The 22,936-nt window shown below is 34.6% G+C and overlaps 1 protein-coding gene across 1 annotated transcript; it reads right to left on the reverse strand.

Moving 5' to 3' along the window:
* Window positions 1-12,329: 12,329 nt before the first annotated feature.
* Window positions 12,330-14,132, reverse strand: LOC18438491 (uncharacterized). Its single transcript, XM_006848638.4, has 2 exons — window positions 14,004-14,132; window positions 12,330-13,505 (listed from the first exon to the last, which is right to left on the reverse strand). The coding sequence occupies exons 1-2, from the start codon at window positions 14,121-14,123 to the stop codon at window positions 13,260-13,262; spliced, it is 366 nt and encodes a 121-aa protein (XP_006848701.1). The 5' UTR covers window positions 14,124-14,132; the 3' UTR covers window positions 12,330-13,259.
* Window positions 14,133-22,936: the final 8,804 nt, after the last annotated feature.

A 22,936-nucleotide genomic window follows, 5' to 3' on the forward strand; every position in this document is an offset into this window, starting at 1 on the left:
AACCCTGGTTAAAACTCTCTGAGTAAAACTTGAAGGACCTTTAAACCATCTAAACTTCAAAAGGGTTGATAGTAGAGGCATGATATTGGAAGTCCAAGGAGATCCCAAGCACTTGGGACAGTTTCTCACATTTTCCAAGATACTGGTTCGTTCATAGACTTCAAAGAACACCTCTTTGGATTGCGACATGAGGACTAAAGATTTAAAAACGAAAGAGTACTTGATGATTCCTAGTCTTAAAAGTCCAACTCAGGGTTTGCTTAACTCATTAAGAACTAAGTAACCCATTCAAACCTTAATACAAATTTCCACCAAAGGGGGCACAAGTAGCTGAACTATAGATTTCAAAAGAATTTGCAAAGATCTCTCTTCAAAAAAATTCAAAACCCTTTCTAGGAAAAAATTTCAGGTACTGCTCCCCAATGGCATGAGCTTAAACGGTTAATTTCGTCATTGTTCAAACATTCTCCCCTTCTTCAAGATTTGTTTAGCTTTCCCTCTCAAGTTCAAACTCCATCTTAAGAACAATCTTGAGTTGGATGCTTTCACACTCTATTTCATGTGATTATAAAAACCTTAATCTCTTCATTACAACGCATTGCTAATCTCTATTCGAGATATTTCTAACTGTTTTAAAAAAAAATTAAAATGTTTTTATAAACTAAAGGAGTTCGAGGATTCGCCTCAAACTATTTAGTTGATAAATAGCGCCTGGAGATGAGGACACTGAATTACTTGGTGGTCCTTGACTTTCCAATTTAGTTGAGGAACAGTTTAGCGCCTCAAACTATTTAGTTGAGAAACAGTTAAGGGCTGAAACGCTGGAAATGGTTAACCACCACCTCAAAGCATTGGCAATTAATAGCTAGAGGATCCAATGTGAACCAGCAAAGACTAACGAGCACTTTGAAGCATTGGCAGCTAAGAGGTGGAGTAACTAACCTGGTTGTTGGGCATTCCAGTGAATAATTTTTTACTTTTTAAACTTTGGTGTCTCAGGTGTCTATTTCACCGCCCACATGTTCCTCGAAGAACAAGGTGTGGGCAACTGTAAACCCCTTGAATTTTGACTGAGAGAACTTTTAGAAACATGTAACCCTGAACCACAAGGGACCATAGTAGGCTCATAAATCCTGCTACTCTATTCCATAATCATTAGGAATCCTAAAGCTATCGAACTTACCCAAATCAGCCAAGAACCTGAAGAAGTGAATAGCCAAAAGCTTGGACGCTATCGAACATAGTCTGGATTTGGGTAAGCTATCGAACTTACCCAAATCCATACTATGTTAGACTACCATCAGACTGCGGCTGAGACTGTAGAACAGTTTGAGGCACTCAACGACACACATCATGTCACTAAGAGAACTTGGCCCAGCGATGCGATCTGCATCATTATCCCATTGACCTTCCAAAAGCTTCTAAAAGTTGGTGCTAGCTCCTAACCTCTTTTTATGTATATCTTGAAATTCCACAGCTAATTGGAAGGACGTAATTTTAGACCAACAGGGAATTCTAGTAGCTCTAGAATTCTAAATTATTGATCAAACATTAAACCTAGAGATAGATCATAAGACTCCTATTCCTAATAGATCTAGGAGCTAATTGAAACCTATATAAACATTAGTCTAATGCAGTGTTTTAAAAAATGCCGAGTCGAACCGGACTCGCCCGGTTCGACTAGGGAATCGACGCAGTCCGTGCCGGTTCCGGTATTTTACATGGAATCGCCCGATTTTAAAGAGAATCAGGTGATTCTTTACAGTGAATCGTCGATTCACTGTACCGAATCGGCAAATCCCTTGAAAAACAAGGGTTGCACAATGTTCTTCAAGGGTTTCTTCAAATTTTGTCTTTTTTTATTATTTTTCTTCTTTTTTTTGTCATGTGATCAAATATTCAATTTTATGCAGCTTTTTCATGCATTAAATGGTAGAAAAATTTCAAGTTTTTGGATCATGAAAGTTGCGGGTTTTATGGTTTCCACTTTTCGTTTTGTTTCATGCCAAATAGGGCATGAATATGTGAAAAGTTTGAGGCATATTGATAGTAAATGTGTTCATTAGAAATTTATGTTACGAATTTGTGATTATCTTTGAGAAAAACAGATTAATTTGGAGATTGAAGCCACGGGTTCACAAAACCAGGTAGCAAATCTGTGTTTTTTTTTTTTTTTTCGCCATTTGATCAATTTCAGTCCATATTTTAAAAATAATCAGTTAAATTTGTAGGGTTTTAAATCTTTATCGTGTCTTTTATCATTTACCATATTCAATTTTATTTAATTTATTCAATTACAGCATGAGTTTTTAGAAGAACACAGTGATGTCTGTGAAATAAAAATTATGCTTTTTTTTTTTTCCGCCTTTCGATCTATTGTTCACGATATATTGTAAATAATGTGTTAGATTTCTAGTGTTTTGAATCATTATAGGCTTGTTTATAATCAAATGTATTCAATTTGATTTGATTTATTCAATTTGAGCTTCATTTTTTAGATTCAATAACTGTTGTCTGTGAAGAACTGTGTTTTTTTTTTTTTTTGCTCAATTTAATTTATTTGATTTGATTTATTGATGATAATGCGTTCATAATTTAGGGTTTTGATTCCTTATAGTGTTGTTTATGAAAACATGTACTCAATTGGATGTAATTTATTCGTTTGGATGTGGATTTTTTGAGTTGAAATGGCTGATGTAAGGTGGCTCTATGAAGAATAGATTCCTTTTTCTTTTTTTTTTTTTTTTTTTGGTAATCCATGATCGAATTTTTAAAAAAATTATGATTTTCTGAAAAGATGTGAAAATCATAACAAGGTTTTGATTATCATGAGGTATTAAACCATATTTTAAATTTTTATTGTTTGAGTTTGCTGTACTTTTTTTTTTTTTTTTATCCATGATCGAATTTTTTGAAAAATGATGATTTTCTTAAAAGATGTGAAAATCGTAACCAGGTTTTGATTATCATGAGGTATTAAACCATATTTTTAATTTTTATTGTTAAAGTTCTCGTTGAAAAAATTGTATGTTGATAGATTATTTATGCAAAAAAATGCATGTTATTATATTTATAATGCAAAACTGTATTTTTTAAATTTGTTGTTAATGCATTTTTGTGTCGAAATGACTGATGTTAGGTGGCTCTGTGAAGATTTTTTTTTTTTTTTTTTTTTTTTAGTACATGATCGATTTTTTTAAAAAAATATTGATTTTTCGGAAAGATGTGTAAATAGTGACCAGGTTTTGATTATCATGAGCAGCGTTTTAAAAATCGCCGAGTCGAACCGGACTCGCCCGGTTCGACTCGGAATTCACGAAAAAGGGACCGGATCGGTTCAAAAACCGGGAATCGTCCGGTTCTAGAGAGAACCGGACGATTCCGCACAGTGACTCGCCGATTCACTGTGCGGAATCGGCGAGTCCGTGAAGAACACGGGTTGCACAGTGTTCTTCACGGATTTTTTTCAAATTTGTCATTTTTTGATCATTTTTTTTGTTTTTTTCGGCACGTGATCTGTTTTTCAGGCTGTAAACAGCTTTATTCAGCTTTTTTAACGATTTAATGGTGGAAAAATTGGTTGTTTTTGGATCAAGAAAAATTCGGGGTTTAGGGTTTCCGCCATTTTTGAAATTTCATGCCAAATAGGGCATGAATCTTTCAAAATTTGTTGGCATATTGATCTTAAAGCTGTGAATCAAAAGATTTTGTTACTAATTTGTGAAAATCGTTGAGAAAAACAGACTTTTTTGGAGATTGAAGGCTTCGGTTCACAAAAACAGGTAAGAACTTTGGGTTTTTTTGTTTTTCCGCCATTTGATTTATTTCATGGCATATTTTGAACAAAATGAGTTCAATAATTAGGGTTTTTAATGTTTATTGTGTCTAGTATGATTTAAAATTTTTAATTTTACGTAATCTGGTCAATTACAGCAAGAAATTTGATATGAACAGTGAGATGTCAGGGGAAAAAAATTCCGCTGTTCTTTTTTTTTTTTTCCGCCTTTTGATTTTGTTTTCATGATATATTAGAAATAATGTGTTAAAAATTTAGGTTTTTGATTCCTTATATTGTTGTTTATCAGAAAATATAGTCAATTGGATGTAATTTATTCACTTGGAGGTGAATTTTTGAGTTAAAATCGCTTATGTAAAACGACTCTGTGAAGAACAAATTTTTTTTTTTTTTTTTTTTTTTTTTTTTTTTTTTTTTTTTTGTAGCCCATGATAGAATTTTTTGTAATCTATGATCGAATTTTTTGTAATCCATGATCAAAATGTTTGTTTTTTTTTCTTGTAATCCATGATCGAATTTTATTTTTTATTTTTTATTTTTGTAACCCATGATAGAATTTTTTGTAATCCATGATCGAATGTTTTGTAATCCATGATCGAAATGTTTGTTTTTTTTTGTAATCCATGATCGAATTTTTTGTTTTTTGTTTTTTATGTAACCCATGATAGAGTTTTTTGTAATCTATGATTGAATTTTTTGTTATCCATGATGTAATTGTTTTTTTCTTTTTTAGTAATCCACGATCGAATTTTTTGTTTTTTTTTGTTTTTTTTTTTTGTAATGCATGATCGAATTTTATGTAATCCATGAACGAATTTCTTGTAACCCATGATAGAATTTTCTGTAATCCATGATCGACTTTTTTGTAATCCATGATCGAATTTTATGTAATCCATGATCGAATTTTTTGTAATCCATGATCGAATTTTCTGTAATCCATGATCAACTTTTTTGTAATCCATGATCAAAATGTTTGTTTTTTTTACTTGTAATCCTTGATCGAATTTTTTGTGTTTTTTTTTTTTTTGTAACCCATGATTGAATTTTTTGTAATCCATGATGGAATTGTTTTTTTTTGTTCTTGTAATCCACGATCGAATTTTTTGTTTTTTTATGTTTTTTTTTTTTTTTGTAATCCATGATCGAATTTTATGTAATCCATGATCGAATTTTATGTAATCCATGATCGAATTTTTTGTAATCCATGATCGAATTTTTAGAAAATTTATGAATTTTTTTTTTTAATCCATGATCGAACTTTTTGAAAATTTGTTAATTTTTTTTTTAATCCATGATCGAATTTTTTGAAAATTTGCTGTACTTTTTTTTTTTATTTCTTTTTATCCATGATCGAATTTTTTGAAAAATGATGATTTTTCGAAAAGATGTGAAAATCGTGATAAAGTTTTGATTATCATGATGTATTAAACATTTAAACCTAATTTTTAATTTTTATTGTTTGAGTTTGCTGTAATTTTTTTTTTTTTTTTTTTCATGATCGAATTTTTTGAAAATTGATGATTTTCCGAAAAGATGTGAAAATCGTGACAAGGTTTTAATTATCATGAGGTATTAAACCATATTTTAAATTTTTATTGTTAAAGTTTTTGTTGAAAAAATTGTATGTTGATGGATTATTTATGCAAAAAAATGCATGTTATTATATTTTCAATACAAAACTGTATTTTTTTTATTTGTTGTTCATGGATTTTTAAGTTGGAATGACTGATGTTAGCCGGCTCTTTGAAGAATTGTTTTTATTATTAATTTTTTAATGCAAAAAATGTATGTTCTTGATAATTGAGTTGTAGCCATGTTTGGAGCTTGCATTTTGTATTATTCTAAATGTTTGTAATTGATATGTACGAAATATTATTGTCAAAAAAGGTATTTTGCAATAACAAATAACAACGAATATGACTACATGAACTACCGCAACATATTATCACTACATATTGTGATTATTTTTCTTTTTGAACTGTCAGGTTAATTTAAACTTTTTACATCTTAAAACAGTTGAATCATGTCAAGATCTATAGAAGACCCTGCATGGCAACATGGGGTCAGACTTGATCTCAACAAGAAAGACAAAATTATTTGTAATTACTGTCAAAGAGTGATAAGTAGTGGGGTACATAGGTTCAAGCAACACTTGGCAGGGGTTAAGGGAGAAGTTTCTGCATGCACTAGTGTCCCTAGTAATGTAAAAAAACAGATGGTGGCAATTCTTAATGCTAGCAAAGGTAAAAAAATTGCCAAACATAGGACATATCAATATTCGCATATTCATCCAAAAACATGAAAATTCTTAATGGAGTACCCTCATTTTTTATTGAATTCCTAAAAAACAATATTTATAATGAATTTTAATAATTTTTTCGGATTTTTTTGAAGCTTTATTCTGACCGATTCACCCGATTCCGATCCGGACCGCCGATTCGCCGATCCGGATCGCCGATTCGCCGATCCGGATCGGTTTTTGAAAAGCCCGATCCGGGTCACCGATCCGGTTTTTAAACCATTGATCATGAGGCATTAAACCATATTTTTAATTTTTATTGTTTAAGTTTTTGTTGAAAAAATTGCATGTTGATAGAATATTTATGCAAAAACGTACATGTTATTATATTTCTAATGCAAAACTGTATTATATTTTTAATGTAGTTTTGCATTAAAAATGTATTTCCAATTTTTAAAATTTTGAACGCAAAAAATACATGTTGTTAAATTGTATTATCGTGAGGAATTAAAGTGAATATCATTGTAAAAAAATCGTGGCATGTATAACAATTATATTATCTTGCATTTTTTCAATTTTATTATTAAATTTTTAATGCAAAAAATGTATGTTCTTAATAATTGAGTTGTAGACATGTTTGGAGCTTGCATTTTGTATTATATTATCCTGTATGTTTGTAATTGATATGTACGAAAATATTATTGTCAATAGAAGTATTTTGCGATAACAAATAACAACAAATATAACTACATGAACTACCCCAACATATTATCACTACACATGGTGATTATTTTTCTTGTTAAACTGTCAGGTTAATTTTTAACTTTTTACTTATTAAAACAATTGAATCATGTTAAGATCTGCAGAAGACCTTGCATGGCAACATGGGGTTTGATCCTAACAAAAAAGATAAAATTATTTGTAACTACTGCCAAAGAGCGCTAAGTAGTGGGGTACATAGGTTCAAGCAACACTTGACAGGGGTTAAGGGAGATGTTTCTACATGCAGTAGTGTCCCTAGTAATGTAAAAAATCAGATGGCGGCATTTCTTAAGGCTGTCAAAGGTAAAAAACATTGCCAAACATAAGATGAATGAGGAGATAGCTAGTTTATATACGCCATCAAGCAGGAGTAATCCAGAAGAGCAATATAATAATGACCTAGAAGAGCAATATAATAATGACCTGGAGATGGCCACAAGAATGAGTTTACATGAACAATTTCAGAGGGAAAGTGGGTTTAGAATGTCTGGTGGTTATGACATAGGCATGCATGGTGGGTCTAGCTCAGACATACATGGTGGGTCTAGCTCAGACATATATGGCAGGCCCAGCTTAGACATGCATGGCGGGCCCAGGTCGAGCTTGTATGGCGGGCCCAGCTCAAATATGTATAGAGGGGTTGGTGGCAGTATGTGTCAACAAGAATCAAACGTTGAAGAAATAGTTCCTAGCTTATCTAAGAGTGCCAGTATTGCAGGTCATGGTCGTAAATACTCATTTCTCTCAAAGCCTAAGTCACAACAGATGACCCTAAAAGGCATGGTTAAAGGTACAAGAAACATGTTAGGGAGATATGTTGGTAAATGGTTCTACAATTTTAAAGTTAGCAAAAAAGAGTTTTTAAACTTCTTAGCCTATTCCCCAAAAGGTACAGCCTTTTTGTCTAGCAAAGACGTATCAGGGATAATAGCAAAGACGTATCAGGGATAAAGAATGACGCAAACTTTTACGTACGACTATATGATCAGATAGTGGAAGAGGTGAGAGATAAACATGCAGTCCAGTTTATTACAGACAATGTGCGTGCATGTGTTTCTGCGGGCGGTAAGTTGATGGATAAGAGAAAGCATCTAGTATGGACCCCGTGTGCTGCACACAGCATCGATCTTATGTTAGAGGAGATCGGTGAGATCAAAATTGTGAAGGAGACTCTAGAGGAAGCAAGGTTGGTGTCAAGATTTATATACAACCACTCTAAAATTTTATTTCTGTTTAGATAACATTATAAGAAAACAGAGATAATCAGGCCTACCATAACCCGCTTTGCGACCGATTACTTAACTGTGGACTCCATTCGAGAATCTGAAGGTGCATTAAAGAAATTGTTGACCTGTGAAGAGTGGTTAAATGACCGCCTCTCGAAGTCCATTACCGGTATAAAAGTGGACGACATAGTCTCAAATAGGACGTTCTGGTCTCGATGTTCCAATGTCGTAGAGGCCACTGCTCCTTTGGTCACTATGTTAAGAATGTTGGATGCTGACAAGAAAGCTACCATGGGCATCCTTTATGAAGGTCTCGAGAGGGCGAAATCAGCTATTGAGGAGAAGTGTAGTTTTACTAACAAAGTGATCGAAATTATAGAAAGGAGGTAGAACACTAAATTTGGACGTCCAATTCATTATGCTGGTAAATATATATTTATATCATTAGAATGTTTCATTTTAAATCATTTTTTTATGAAATTGTAAATGACATTTTTCTATCTATATATTTTCTAGGTTACTACTTCAACCCAAAATTTTTCTATTTGACACCTGAACATCCTTACAAGATTATGGAATGGGTCAGATACATTAATGTAAAGTTGGAGAGAAGCCATCGAAACCAAGTAGCAGCAATACAAGAGGTATTATTTAATGTTTAGGTAAGAACTTCATTGAGTTATTACATTTGTGAGGAATAATGCGCTAAAACGAAATATATTTGTTTTAGTTTGCTATGTATAGGGATGCTATAGGATCCTTCAGAACTAGACTTGCCAAGAATTCTCGAACTAAGATGGATCCAGGTTATCCCCTAGCTAATATTTTGTTAATTCATATATTTAATCTTATGAATTATTCTTGCCCTTACAATGCTTTTTGCATTTTTATCCAGCTGAATGGTGGGAGATATATGGTACTTATGTACCTCACCTAAAGAGGATATCAATCAATGTGCTCTCCCAGACATGTTCTGCTACTGGCTATGAGCGCAACTGGAGTACGTTCTAATGGGTGCACACTACTAGGAGGAATCGACTCATTTCGGAGAAGCTTCATAAACTTGTCTACGTTCATTATAATTTAAACCTTCGAGAGCGACAAATAAGAATGAAGCTCGAAGACTATGGGCCGATAGACTTAGACACAATATTTGTCACAGACACAGCAGACCAATGGGTAGTAGAAGAGGAGGAGCCAGTGTTGCACAAGAGAGCGCTCCTTGAGGCTAGCGGTGAGGAAGATCTTGAAGAAGGTGATGAGTAGCATGAAAGAGGAAGCAGTCAGCCAATGTATCCACAATTCATCGGAGATGCCGATGATATTGCACCTAATGAGGGAGAGTGGGAAGGGGGTCTAAGGGAAAATGAGAGAGATGATGGTTATGAGGCCACCCTATCCCAGCCATATTATTCACATATCGAGTCCCAATAGCAATAGGGTAGGGATGAGCACGACAGTATAGGTGAGCATGAAGGATGGACAAGCTTCGGGGATTTTGGATTGGGAACACAACAGAACACTAACACTCAGGGATTTGGGTATAATCAGACTCCTGTTAATATCGATGATTCGTTTTTAGATCGAATCAATGAATTGTTAAACGAATTCAATCAATAGCACCAGCGTGACCAAGAAGAAGAACGACGTCGTCTTTCATTTTATTTTTAGATCATATGTTATTAATTGTATGCTTTATTGTAGTCCATGTAGGTTGATATACATATTCCATAATAATTCTATGTTTATCATTTTGTGTGATGTAAATTAAATGGTAAATAGTAGTTCATGCAGGGAAAGAACATATCAATATTCGCATATTCATGCAAAGAAATGATAATTCTTAATGGGGTTCCCTCATTTCCTATTGAATTCTTAAAAAAATATATTTATAATGAATTTTAATAATTTTTACGGATTTTTTGAAGCTTTAATCTGACCGATTCAGCAGATTCCCGATCCGGATCGCCGATTCACCGATCCGGATCGGTTTTTGAGATGCCCGATCCGGGTCACCGATCCGCTTTTTAAACCATTGGTCTAATGCCTTTTAGAACATAATATATACAACCTTATGACTTAAAACAACCTTTTCGCTAGAGAAACTCTTAGGCCGTAGAGCTTATTTTATGCCTAACCTTTGGCCCTAAAACCCTAGGTCATTAAACCTTACCTGCAACCATGGCAGCCATGAAACCCCAAACTAATCCTTAGGAAGAACATGCCAAAGGAAAAACTCTAACTTAGAAAGCCCTATGAAAAAAATGCCCTAAGCAATCAAAACCCTAAGAAGAACATGCCCCAAGTAATTTCTCATATTCAAGCATATCTCTAGGATCGAGAATGACGATGATTCAGTGGCTTGTGTAATCCAAGCCACCAATGCTGGGTGTCGAGCTTGGGGACCAGTTTTCAAGTATGTAGATCTTTCTTTCCTTAAATTATCAATTTATTTCTTTCTCTTGTTTTCAACTTTTCTTGGTTTCTTTATGGTTTTTATGTGATTTGAAGCCAACTCTGTTGATGGTGTATGAAGAGAATTTTTATTGCTACAAATCTATCATCCCATTCACTATAATTTGACCAATTCCACCTTTTCTATGGAGTTTTAATTGATTTAGTTTAAAACATGGGTAAGAGAGGATTTCATGTGAGATCTTCCGAGATTTGGCTATTAAAATGTCTATAAAGTGAAAATGTATTGTCAACACTAACGATAAATATATTGATGTAGACATCCAATTTTGAAATTGACAACTTTTTTTTAAGTTCTTGAACCCTAGGGGCTAAAACAGCTAAGTGAACCTTAAGGACAAAAGCAACCTAACAAACCCTGAAGACCGCAACAGCCTAGTAGACCCTAGTCAACTTTTTGGACTTAAAACCCAAACTTAAAGCTTACCTAATATCCCAAATACCCATGCTAGATAGAGCCTAATAAACATAGGAAACCAATCCGAACCTCGATCTAACACCCTATCCAAAAGTTCTATACCTATAGGCCCCTTAAATGCTATTCAAATTGGGTTAAATTTGATTCTAAATTAGAGAGGAGATCAAGAGCTTTCCACAATTCAAGTCTAACGAAAATCAACGTTATGGTTTGAAAGTTGTGATCCAAATAAAAATGTTTACCATAAATTCTATAATGGTCCCTGCAGAAATTTCAGAATGCCCAAGAATTTTTTGAAATCTGTTGTGGTGGGTTTTGACTTTATGATAGGCATGTTTTTCAATCAAATTTTCTTAGGATATGTACAAATATTTTTAGGATAAATACAATCATTTTTTAAAATTGTTTTTTGAAGTATTCTTAACCAACTCCAATTTAAACCCCCTTAGCAAATATCAAATCATTCCATAAAATACTTGAAAATAAATCTGAAAATTCCAAAAAATGAGAAGAAAAAAAAAACCCTAATTTCATCAAACTCTAGTTGATGAAAACCCTAGACTCTATTCCCAAGCCTAAGCCTTCAACCCCAGAAATCTAGGAGCATATATCCCCACCTAGATCTAGGTCATCAAACCCTAGAAAAGCTTATATCAAAATTAAACCTTTCTTAGTCAAGTTTCAGCCAATTTTTAGTGTGAAAAGAGAAAAATAACGTAAATAACTCGCGGTCCTGATATGAGTCCTAATTTTGGGCTTTTTTAGTGTCCCGGGCCTACTCAAGCAAGTTCTCTGTCTCCCTCTCTCTTTAATTTTAGTTATTTTCATATATGTTTGCATTAGTTTAGAAGTATTTTTGGCGTAAAAAATCAATCGCCATTGTAAGCAATATGAGGAGGAAATCGATCTATAAAGAATGATTGCTCTTCTTTAGATTGTAATTCAACCGGCCCTACAATTTCTAATGTTTTTCAATATTTTAACTAATTTGTAGCTCATATCAGATAGGGTCTCTCCAATATAAACTCTCGTGGATTTGGTTGTAAACAATTGAATCAAAGTACTTAATAACATATGTTTGCTTCTTTGAAAATACTTATCCCGTGAGTCTAAAGTAATCCCAAAAATTCAAATGACAAAATTTTCTTTTGCCCAAAAAAACATAGGTTTGATATGCTCTTATAGTAGTATGCTACACATTCTCAATGTTAAATGATCACAAAAAGAATGAAATTTTGATTGGACTCTCCATATTTATTATGTTATTTATTGTGCCAGCAGTAGCCCTAGTAGCAAAAGTAATCTAGCCCAAACCAGATATCTCCATTCCTATACATGGTTTCAAATTTGACCATGTAAAATGTGAAAATACTCCACCTTGCAGATTGGAAAGGAGTAAGAAAGAGAGTCCACTTCAAAAGCACTATCCATTTCGAATGTAAAATACAAGTAGGATTCTACTACTCCAACAAGCATTAAGAAGTGGGGTTAGAGGTAGGTTTTCGCCCCGCTTTATGTAGAGAGAGAGAGAGAGAGAGGAGTACTTGGGCACACATGTTACAGATGCCTGATAAAAAGCTCGCCTGAGAGATAGAGTGAGAGAGACAGACAGAGGAGAGAGAGAGAGTAGTTGGGTACACAACATCTTACAAATACCTGATAAAAAGGTAGGGAAGATGAAGGAAGGCACATCGTTTCCTAGAAGAATTACAGCTAACCACCAATAACCTTAAAATAAAACTTAACCATTACTTTGCTCACACTGGTTCGGACTCTAGTGAAACTTGAAGAAGGGGGTTAACAATATGTTAGAGAGAGAGAAAGAGAGAGAGAGAGAGAGATCCTAGTTGGTAGACAATGAAATGAAAGATTGATTGATGGGATAACTTGGAGAAGAGAGAGGGAGAACCTGGTTGCTGGACAATGAAAACTGATTGAAGATGGAATGATAACTTAGAGAGAGAGAGAGAGAGCCTAGGTGCTACACAATTATGATTGATTGAAGATAGAATGATAATTTAGAGAGAGAGAGAGAGAGAAAGAGAGAGGAGAGAGATCCTAGTTGCTAGACAATGAAGATTGATTGAAAATGGAGTGCTAACTTACAGAGACAGAGAGAGAGGAGAGATCCTAGTTGCTAGAAAATGAAGATTGATTGAAAATAGCGTGATAACTTACAGAGAGAGAGAGAGAGACAGAGAGAGATAGATCCTGGTTGGTGGACAATGAAGAATGATTGAAGATAGAATGGAATGTCTGAGAGAGACTAATTGGTAGACAAAGAAGATTGATTGAAGATAGAGTGATAACTTAGAGAGAGAGAGAGAGAGAGAGGGAGAGAGACTAGTTGGTGGAGAATGAAGGAGAAGAGTTTCCAACAGGGTATTTCTCTGCATTCTTGCCGATCTTCATGAGCGCTGCTTGGGCCAAGTCGAGGTCACAAATGTCGGCCAAGCGGACCAGGTAAAGGAGCACATCAGAGAGCTCCTCTCCGAGGTGTTCCTTATCCGAAGACGACCAATTCGGAAGCCCCCTCGCCACTTCCCCTCGCCATTGGAATATCTCTGAGAGCTCACCAACCTCACCCACCTAAGGAACAACCCCACAAACTCTTAGTTAGTCCCATGACACCACTAGAACCTCTGTCTCATCACGAGAGAGAGAGAGAGAGAGCACACTTTTTTAACAAAAAGAGAGAGAGCATATTAGCTAACAGAAAGAGAGACAGAGAGATTAAACTCCTAAGGCTAGATCATGTGTGATATAATTGAATCACTAGCAAGCAGCAAAATCTAAGAGACTAATAGAAAGAATATATAAAATGAAATAGAATGCTTTTATTTCCTCTCTTTTTTTTCTTTTCTTTTTTTTGTGACGATATTCAGAACTTTTTATGAATGATGAAAGAGAATTACAGCAAGGAATTTACAAAACAAAACTTTTGTTTTCCATTTTAAACATGGTATTATTGCAGAGCTTTGAATAGGAGTTCTAAAGAATAATGAGAAGACCATATTGTATGATTTGGCTGAAAGAATCAGGTGGAGAGAGAGAGAGAGAGAGAGAGAGAGAGAGAGAGAGAGTTACAAGGGCTAAGAGGAGGTTCCTAGGGCTATGGAACTGATCCCATCCTCTTGCTCTTGCAAACTCTGCAAGCCTGTCTTGCAACTCCTTGAGCGATACATCTTTCCTGATAGAGGGATCCATCCTTTATCTACCTCCTCTTTACATGGCTCTCCCTTTTATACTTGATTTTGAGAGAGAGCATGCAATCCTTAAAGAGAGAAAAACCCTATGCAATCTTTAGAGAGAGAGTGAAACCCATGCAATCTTTTGCCGGGGAAAGGGGGGAGGGATTTATGCAATCTCTACAGCGAGAGAGAGAAATCACATGCAATCGCTAGATAGGTCATGTAATCTCGTGAGAGAGAGGAATCTCGAGAGAGAGAAAGAGTAGGGGTGGCAACGGGTTGGATGCGGCAGGACCCAGACCTATAGATCCCATGTCTACCCATCGGGTCCCAGGTATGGTCGGGTTAGTGTTAAAAAAAACGGACCGCCCAACGCCTAGGCGGCCACCTAGGTAGTCAAGAAAGCCTAGCGCATCTCCCACGCCTAGACAGCCAAACTAGGCGGCAGTCCTTAGGTGGCTGCGTAGGTGATACAGAACCTGCCTAGGCGAGCGTCCATCCCTCGCTGCACAGGGCTTGCCCCTGCCTAGGGGCAGAATTTTTTAGAGTTTTATTGATTTTTTTTAAAACATAAATGGTTTGAATGATGGATTTTAACTTCATTTCAAACCTAAACCCATAATAACCCATTTTAGAGAGAAAGAAACCTCAAAAACTAAATTTTGTGACCTTCATTGGATCGAAGTGTTTTTCAAAGTTATGGAAAATTGATCCAAACATCATCCAGGTAGATTTGACTTAGTTTTAGAGTTTTATAAAACAAAAACAAGAACAAAATCCTTGTCATTTGAATATCTTTATTTCTGCTACTCTGAAAATAAATGGTCCGGGTTAGAACTATGATTATAACCCAAAACCAAACGATAAAAAGTGTATAAGGTATAGTTTTAGTAAAAAAGATACCAATGGGGTATTAACCGATTAAATAAACATCTTGCTGGTGTTAAAGAGAATGTTGCTTCTTTTAAAAAGGTTCATGAAGCTATTCAGGATGAGATTAGACAACTTCTAAATTTAAAAGAACCAGAAAATGATGAAAATGTACCTTGCTCTGTGGAAATATCTTCTTCAGGTTCTTCTAGAAGTAGTGATCCGGGTTAGAAGTATAGTTATAACCCAAATCCGAATGACAAAAATCGTATTAAATGTAATTATTGTGAAAATGATACTAATTGGGGCATTTACTGGTTTAAAAAACATATTGCCGGTATTAAGGGGAATGTTGTCCATATAAAAATGTTCTTGAGACTACCATTGAGTAAATTATACAATATTTGAGTTCAGAGAAAATTATACAATATTTGAGTTCAGAGAAAATTATACAATATTTGAGTTCAGAGAAACATAAAAAGATAGAAAAGTATAGAAGAGCCAAGACTCCTAGGGCCTTATCAGCACATACTAGTAAGAGGGAGGTAGAAGAAAACAAGGAGGAAGATGCAGATTCAGAAGAAACAGAGGAGGACGAACGTTATATTGAAGAGGAATATGACTCTAATAATAATGACCTCGATTCTGACGCATATAATGAAGCTACCCTATTCCATCTGATGATGATGACGGAAGAGTGAAGATTCTTGATGTTGAGTATTGATTGTTGACTATTGAGTGTTAACTATTGTGTCCTAGACTGTATATTTTTTTTTTCTTATTTTTAGTTACTAGTTTCTAGTTCTACTATCTAACTTTTGTGTGTACAGTCTACAATGTATCAAACTATCAGTGTATGCTTGTATGGTTTTGTTGTTTGTGAAAATATGGATTTTTGTCTTATGGATTATCAAAATTCTCTTCTCGAATTCTATCTTTTTTTTAATTGGGATTATGGTCTTATGGATCAAAATTCTTATGGATTATCAAAATTCTTATGGATTAATCATTATCAATCATCAATCATCAATCATCAGTCTTTTTTTTTTTTAACTGGGCCACCCAGGTTCTGGGCCGCCTAGGCGCTGAGCGGTCTGGACCCCCATAGCCCCCTGGGTACCGAACACTGGGTCGGATCCATTGCCACCCTATTATTATGAGTTTTTATCTTCTTCTTTTTTTCGCCATTTTTTTTACAAGTGAGGTTTGTATAAGGTGTCAACCTTATGCTATTGAAGTAAGGTGCACCTCAAAACTATGCCGAAAATAGAGTTCCGGTGAGACAAGCCTTACGATGATATAAAAATGTATTGTTGCTTCCAATTATGAAATTTAAAGTTCCATAAATGCTGACGATCAAACATATCTATTAACATTTAAAAATCTTGAACATGGATGCTCCAGAAGATAAACCCTTTTTAGGACTAGAAATTTCCTTGTTTTTCTTTTTCTATGAATCTCGAGGTTTGAGATGATTGATTTGAGGGTTTTCCAGCATAGTAAAAACATTCTCTAGTGGGCTTGTTAGGTGCACCTTATTTGTATAGTATAAGGTTGACACCTTATATAAACTTTTTCTTCTTTTTACCATCATATACCTATGATTATGAGTTTCTTTTTTTGCTAATAATTCTGTAAATGTTGTCAATATTGTGATTTTTTTTTTTTTTTTTTAACGAGTAATAGAATTTTAATTGATTAATGAAAGAAAATACAGCAAAAGGGAAAGAAAAAAAACAAACTAAATAAAAGAGAACAGGGGAGAAAGGAAGCAAAAGAGAAGAGAAGGAGACTCCTCTCACAAGCATGTCGGCATCCGCATTACTTTCTCAATGGAATTGAGAGAATGAAATAAGTCGATCGCCTAAGGAATTGACAATGCGATCTCGTATATGCATCCATCTCTAATGAGTACATGCTGGGAAACAACACCACCTAATCACGTTGAGTGAATCCCCTTCAATGATGATTCACTGAAAAGCATTCCCCAACTTAGAGACCCCAAAGAAAAAGGCCAAAACTCCGTTTCATTAGTCGAACAAGGCTTCAGACTGCCCTGGTACAACCAAATAGTAGCACCCGAAAAATCCCTTAGCAGTAGTCCCCCATAGCTAGCGACTAGTCCATTCTCTCTAACACTGCAGTCAAAGTTGAGCTTAACCCAATCCAAAGGGGGAGGGAACCAGCGGCCATCTTTGATAAACTTCTTTCTTTTCAAGGCCAACAGATAAGGCAACTGAGAATAAAAAAAACTCTATATGAAACAGCTTGAAATGGGGTTGGGCATGGGCCCAACTTACCACAGTATTCATAATAGTGCGCTTAATATTGTGATAATATGAACACCTCACGCGCGCTAAAGATACATGATTGTCATTATATGCCTAATGACTAAGGGTACGGGTTCGGTCCGAACTGGACCCAGACACAACCCCATATAGTATTTGGATCAAAAATTTGGACACCTATCCAAACCGGGGTATAAAGTGTGTATACCCCGCTCCCGGGTCTAGTAAGTTCCATTGCCACCCCTAAGAAAGAGAGAGAGAGAGAAGAATCTTTCAAGAGAGAGAGAGCCAGTGCAATGTGAAGTCAGTGGCGCACTAGTGGAGCCTGAAAATAGGAAGGACATGTGAAATATGGTAAAGGTGTTCCACACTTTGCCTCTTGTGACTTGATATCACTTGCCTAGCATGCCTAATCCCTTGGCCTATGCCTGCCTATTTTTTTTTGTTGGGTTAGTCACGCGTCATCATCACTACGATGTCCATATTCTATTACTATGATCATTCTTCAATCCACAATTCCAAGGCTTCCTTTCTCACTTTACATGAGTCAGTCATCTTCCCACTACCCTAAATTTGGTATAATTGCTACAACCAATGGCCTTTTCTTTTTTGTCTCTGATTTTGAACTTTCTGGGCATGTTCCTCCATACTACATTATTAAACTCAAAACCAATGTTGTCACATTTATTTTCGAGTCTTTTTCAGTTCGGTGAGAAAAATGAAACAATTCGGTGTTTTGGCTGATTTGAGTGAAGCCTTCAGACTTTTTTTAAAAAAATTAATATAAACAATTTAGATATTTATATATAAAATATATTACAATAATACAATTTTAAAAAATATTAGAAAATAAAAAATACAGAAAAATAATTTTCTATAGATATTTCTTTGCTTTAGCTGAAGAAGCCGAAGCTTTGGCCGAATCGGCTAGAAGCTCACTGAATTGACAACACCAAGCTTCGTTTTGCTTCAGTCTAGCCCTAAAATCCAAAGCCTTTGGCCTTTGCAGCCGAAGTAAAGCGAATTTGACTACACTGCTCAAAACTGTATATTTTTGCATCCACCCCCACCCCCAAAAAAAAAAAAGTTGTTTTTTGGACTAAAATACCCCAATTTAAGCTACAATTCCAAATTGGGATGCCCAACATGTGTTGGACCACATTTGTGCCAGCTTTGGATAAAAGGTGTTGATTCGATACAAAATGTGCCAAACAGCTTTTAATATTCAATGCCGGTCCAACACAAAATGAATCAAACTAGTTTATATTGAAATTGCGCAAGTCTAGCACATTCTGGCAGACCTACTTCTATATTAAGGGTGTACTACTTTATAGAAAGAATGGGAAACATAGGTTAAAATGAGGGTAATGTAGTAAAACAAAATGCAACTTTTTTGTTTGGGGGTTGGATGTGAAATTGAATGATTTTGAAATTAATAGTATGATATCAAAACGCCTTTTGTGAAGGGGGACGGAGGGGGGAGGGGGTATTTATAATTTTTCCTAATTTTTTTTCCCATGGCTTGGATGACACTTAGAGAGATAATGGTCATGGCATATTGATTAATTTGCTTGGGTACAACAGAGAGCAACGGATAGCCATGGTGAAACTTGGTGGTTTATTGTAGAGAGAGGGGATGATGGCCTATTGATTGGTGCGTGCTTGGGTTCATAATAGAGAGACAGAAACAGGATGGTGAATGTTCTTTTTTTACTAGAGGGTGGATAAGTGATGGAGTGTAAAATTTACCGATAAACAACACCAATAAAAATAATCGTGTTTTAGATAGAGAAATGAAAATCATGAAGGAAATTACAAGAAGAAAGAATAAAACGTGCGAATACAATATTCCAAAACGGGCCCATAAACACAAGAGAAGAAACAACACCTACAAATAGGCCTCTCTCTCTCCAAGAAATACTTTCTTTATTCCATAAAAATCTTTTTTTAATAATTAATCTTAACAAATAGAAGTAAAGAATCTACCCAAACTCTAAAAATAAAATTAACAAAAATAAAATTAAAATTTAAAGCCACCAATCTGCATCATTCTCCCCTGGTTGGAGACAACTCGACGTCAAGTTTTAAAATGTGCTAAGATCAACTTTGTGCCGCAACCTTCTTCAACTTGAATTTTGGAAACATGATCATACGACCTGTCGGTTACTACATTGCTCAAAACATACACTAAGGTCGACAAACCGTCGAGGATTTTTTAGCGATATACTCTTGCTGACATTACTCAAACTAGACTTGACATTGCTCGAACTGGACCTTAAGACGCATCATGTATGCTTCTGTTTCTTCATCATGTATCTCTATAGACTCAATCTCCTCTGGAATCAAGTCAATATCTTGATTCTCTACCTCTCCATCAATAAGAAAATTAGATACCCTTGTTGTCTCAAGAATAACTTCTTTCCTTTCATCTTGTTCTTTATCAAAAACATGAACTTCATTAAATATGGGGTAACCTGTGACATCCAAGAATGATGATTACAATTGAAGATCTAAAACTAAACGTTCCTCATCTTCAATTGGTTCTTCATCAAACTTAGGTAGATCAATTTCTTCAGCTGGTTTTTCATCAAACTTAGGTAGATCAATTTCCCGACCATGAGGAAATAGATCATTCTCCCGACCATGAGACTCCTGACATAGAACGGGTTCTCAAAACTAGCATCTGACTGTCGAAGCTAGTTTTTACAACAAGCACAGGATCCGCTCTTCTACTTGCCTTCTCAAACTTTTATTCTTCAGCTCTCGAAGACCTCAAAGGTTTCGTTCTTGCTAGATGGGTTGAGTCTCGATGTCCGACCATAGACCTTGTCCACGAGCCATAAAGCCTATCGAAAAACACCATGATCCATAAGAAATTGGCTACATTCAGATACCACCTGACGCAATATAAAATTTACTGGCAAACAACACCAGCAAAAATAACAGCGTTTTAGAGATAGAAATAAAAAAAAATTAGAGATAAGAATAAAAATCATGAAGAAAATCACAAGAAGAAAGAACAAAACGTACGGATACAATTATTTCGACACATAATCATAAACACAATAGAAGAAACAGCTCCTACAAAGGAGTCTCTCTCTCCAAAAAACACTTTTTTTATCCCATAAAATTATTTTTTAATAAATAATCTTAATAAATAAATATAAATAGTCTATCCAAACTCCAAAAATAAAACTAACTAAAATAAAATTAAACTTTGATGCCACCAGATTTTGATATGTGTCGATAAGGGCCCAATTGATTGGCAAATGTTGGGTGGTGGCACTGGAGAGAGAAGTAAATGAAGGGAACCAGCCCTCTCTAGAAAGAGAGAGTGATGAAAGAATCAGCCTTGTCTAGAGAGAGAAAGTGACATGGTGATCAGCTTTGACCCCGGGGCTCACACTAGAAGGACAAATTCAATGGGACACAAGGCATGGTCTTTTAGTAAGGGGCTTTGATGGCTTTTCATTGCTTTCCTTTTGAGTGGTTCAAGTTGGACAAAACAGGCATTATTGAAGCTCCTTGTAAAAGGTTGTTCTTTTTGAGGCAAAGTATTCCGTGAATGAAGGTGTTGGTCCACCACTATGTGACCTGAGCACGTGCGAGGAAGGTCAGTGTCAAGAGCACTGCATGGTTAGCATGTCCTTTGGGTGCATGCTTCTTTGAATCAATCATTAAGGAATCGTCGATTCGACTCAAGAATCGTTAGCTTATATCACAAGTATCAAATTCGGGCAATTTTGGAGGCAAAAACTTCAGAACTTGTGAATTCTATTAAAAATCACTAGCCTAAACTCAATATGGTCCCAAGAGATTAGGAATAGTGTCGGTCCGAAACCATGACTCTCCTTTTTTTCTAATTTTCGGTCTTTTTTTGTTCGAAGTTCATGTATCAAGTCCGACACGCCACTTAAAGTTCATGCATCTCCCCCTCTCTTTTTCTTACACACCCACATTATTCGAGGACTAACACCCCCACCCCCGGCTCTCTCTCTTTTATTATATTATTAGACAACCTTTACATCAAATCACTCCCCTATAAGAAAAACTCTCTCATTATATTATTAGACAACCTTTGTATCAAATCACTCCCCTATAATGGCGCGGTGAGATGATATATGTATATATATATAAAATGTTAAAGTCAACCTAGTAATTGATGAAATAGTATAAGCACAACTGTTTAGATTGAATCTGGATCGATTTGACGGTCAGGACTGTAATTCGATAATATAATTTTAATATTTTGATATAAATCCGAATAAAATGGAATTTGGAGCATCAACTCTTCTCATCAAGGCGTACCTAATAAAAATATTAAAAATAATAATTCACATAAAATAAATTGATCAAAATACCCCTAAAAATTTTCAAAGGTATTTTCGTCAATTTATTTTATTCGAATTATTTTTCAGAGGTATTTTAGTTAATTTATTTATATGAATTATTTTTTTAGATTTTTATTAGATTCTAATACTTTTGAATAATCGATACTCCAAATTTCAAGTAATTTGGATTTGTAGAAAAAAAATTGAAATTCAATTAAAATTCAATCTGAGCCGTTGGACTCATATGTTCATATGAACTAGTGGGCTAATCTTAGCATTTTTCATATATATATATATATATATATATATATATATATATATATATATATATATATATATATATATATATATATATATATATAGCAATGATCCAATGCAACGATTGTATTATAGTATACTGCCATGACACTTCTAGAAAACCATGTTTGTGGTACTTGTATGATCCTAACTTTTACACACACACTCTCTTCACCTCAATAATCAATCCCAAAAACAAAAAAAATTCAATTTGGACCCTAGATATGGTCAAATGAGTCCCCTCCAAAAATGAATCTCGACCATTCATTTTGTGAATTTCTAAATATTAGCATTTATAAACTCAAAATCTTTTTTTTTTTTTTTTTTTTTTTTTTTAACATTGTTTATCTAATGATAATAAAGCCATCCAAAAAAAATTGGAAATGAAAAAATCCTTCTAAAGCCTAGATCTAAGCATCTTTCCAAAATGAACGGCCTTTGTTAATTGGGCTAAAAAATATTTCTAGGTTGTATTTTCAATTTTTCCCTTTTTTGTGATTGTTCGTTAGAATGAAAAGAGTGTGTATTTCAAATTTTGGACCAAACAAATGGCCATAAGATGGCTTTTTAAGGTTATTGCATCATATTACTATACAACAGTTGCATGAAATCATTGCCCATATATAAGGTTATTGCATCATATTACTATACAACGATTGCATGAAATCATTGCCCATATATAAGGTTATTGCATCATATTACTACACAACGGTTGCGTGAAATCATTGCCTATATATAAGGTTATTGCATCATATTACTATACAACGGTTGCTTGAAATCATTGCTCATATATATGGGGAGTGATTTTATGCAACGGTTGCATAGTAATATAATGCAACAACCTTCAAAAGCCATGTTAAACCGATTTGTTTAACCCCAATTTTTAAATATATGTTATTTTCAATCTAATGAACGATCACAAAAATAATAATAATAATAATAAAATAAAAATACACCCCAAAATATATTTCTTGAGCACAACTAATATAGGCTGTTCATTTTAGTGAGACACTTAGATCAAGACCTTAGAAGAATTTTGTTCT

This window comes from Amborella trichopoda, chromosome 10 (genome assembly GCF_054954075.1).
Source record: "Amborella trichopoda isolate Santa Cruz 75 chromosome 10, AtrichopodaSantaCruz75HAP2 v2.0, whole genome shotgun sequence".
Taxonomy (NCBI): domain Eukaryota; kingdom Viridiplantae; phylum Streptophyta; class Magnoliopsida; order Amborellales; family Amborellaceae; genus Amborella; species Amborella trichopoda.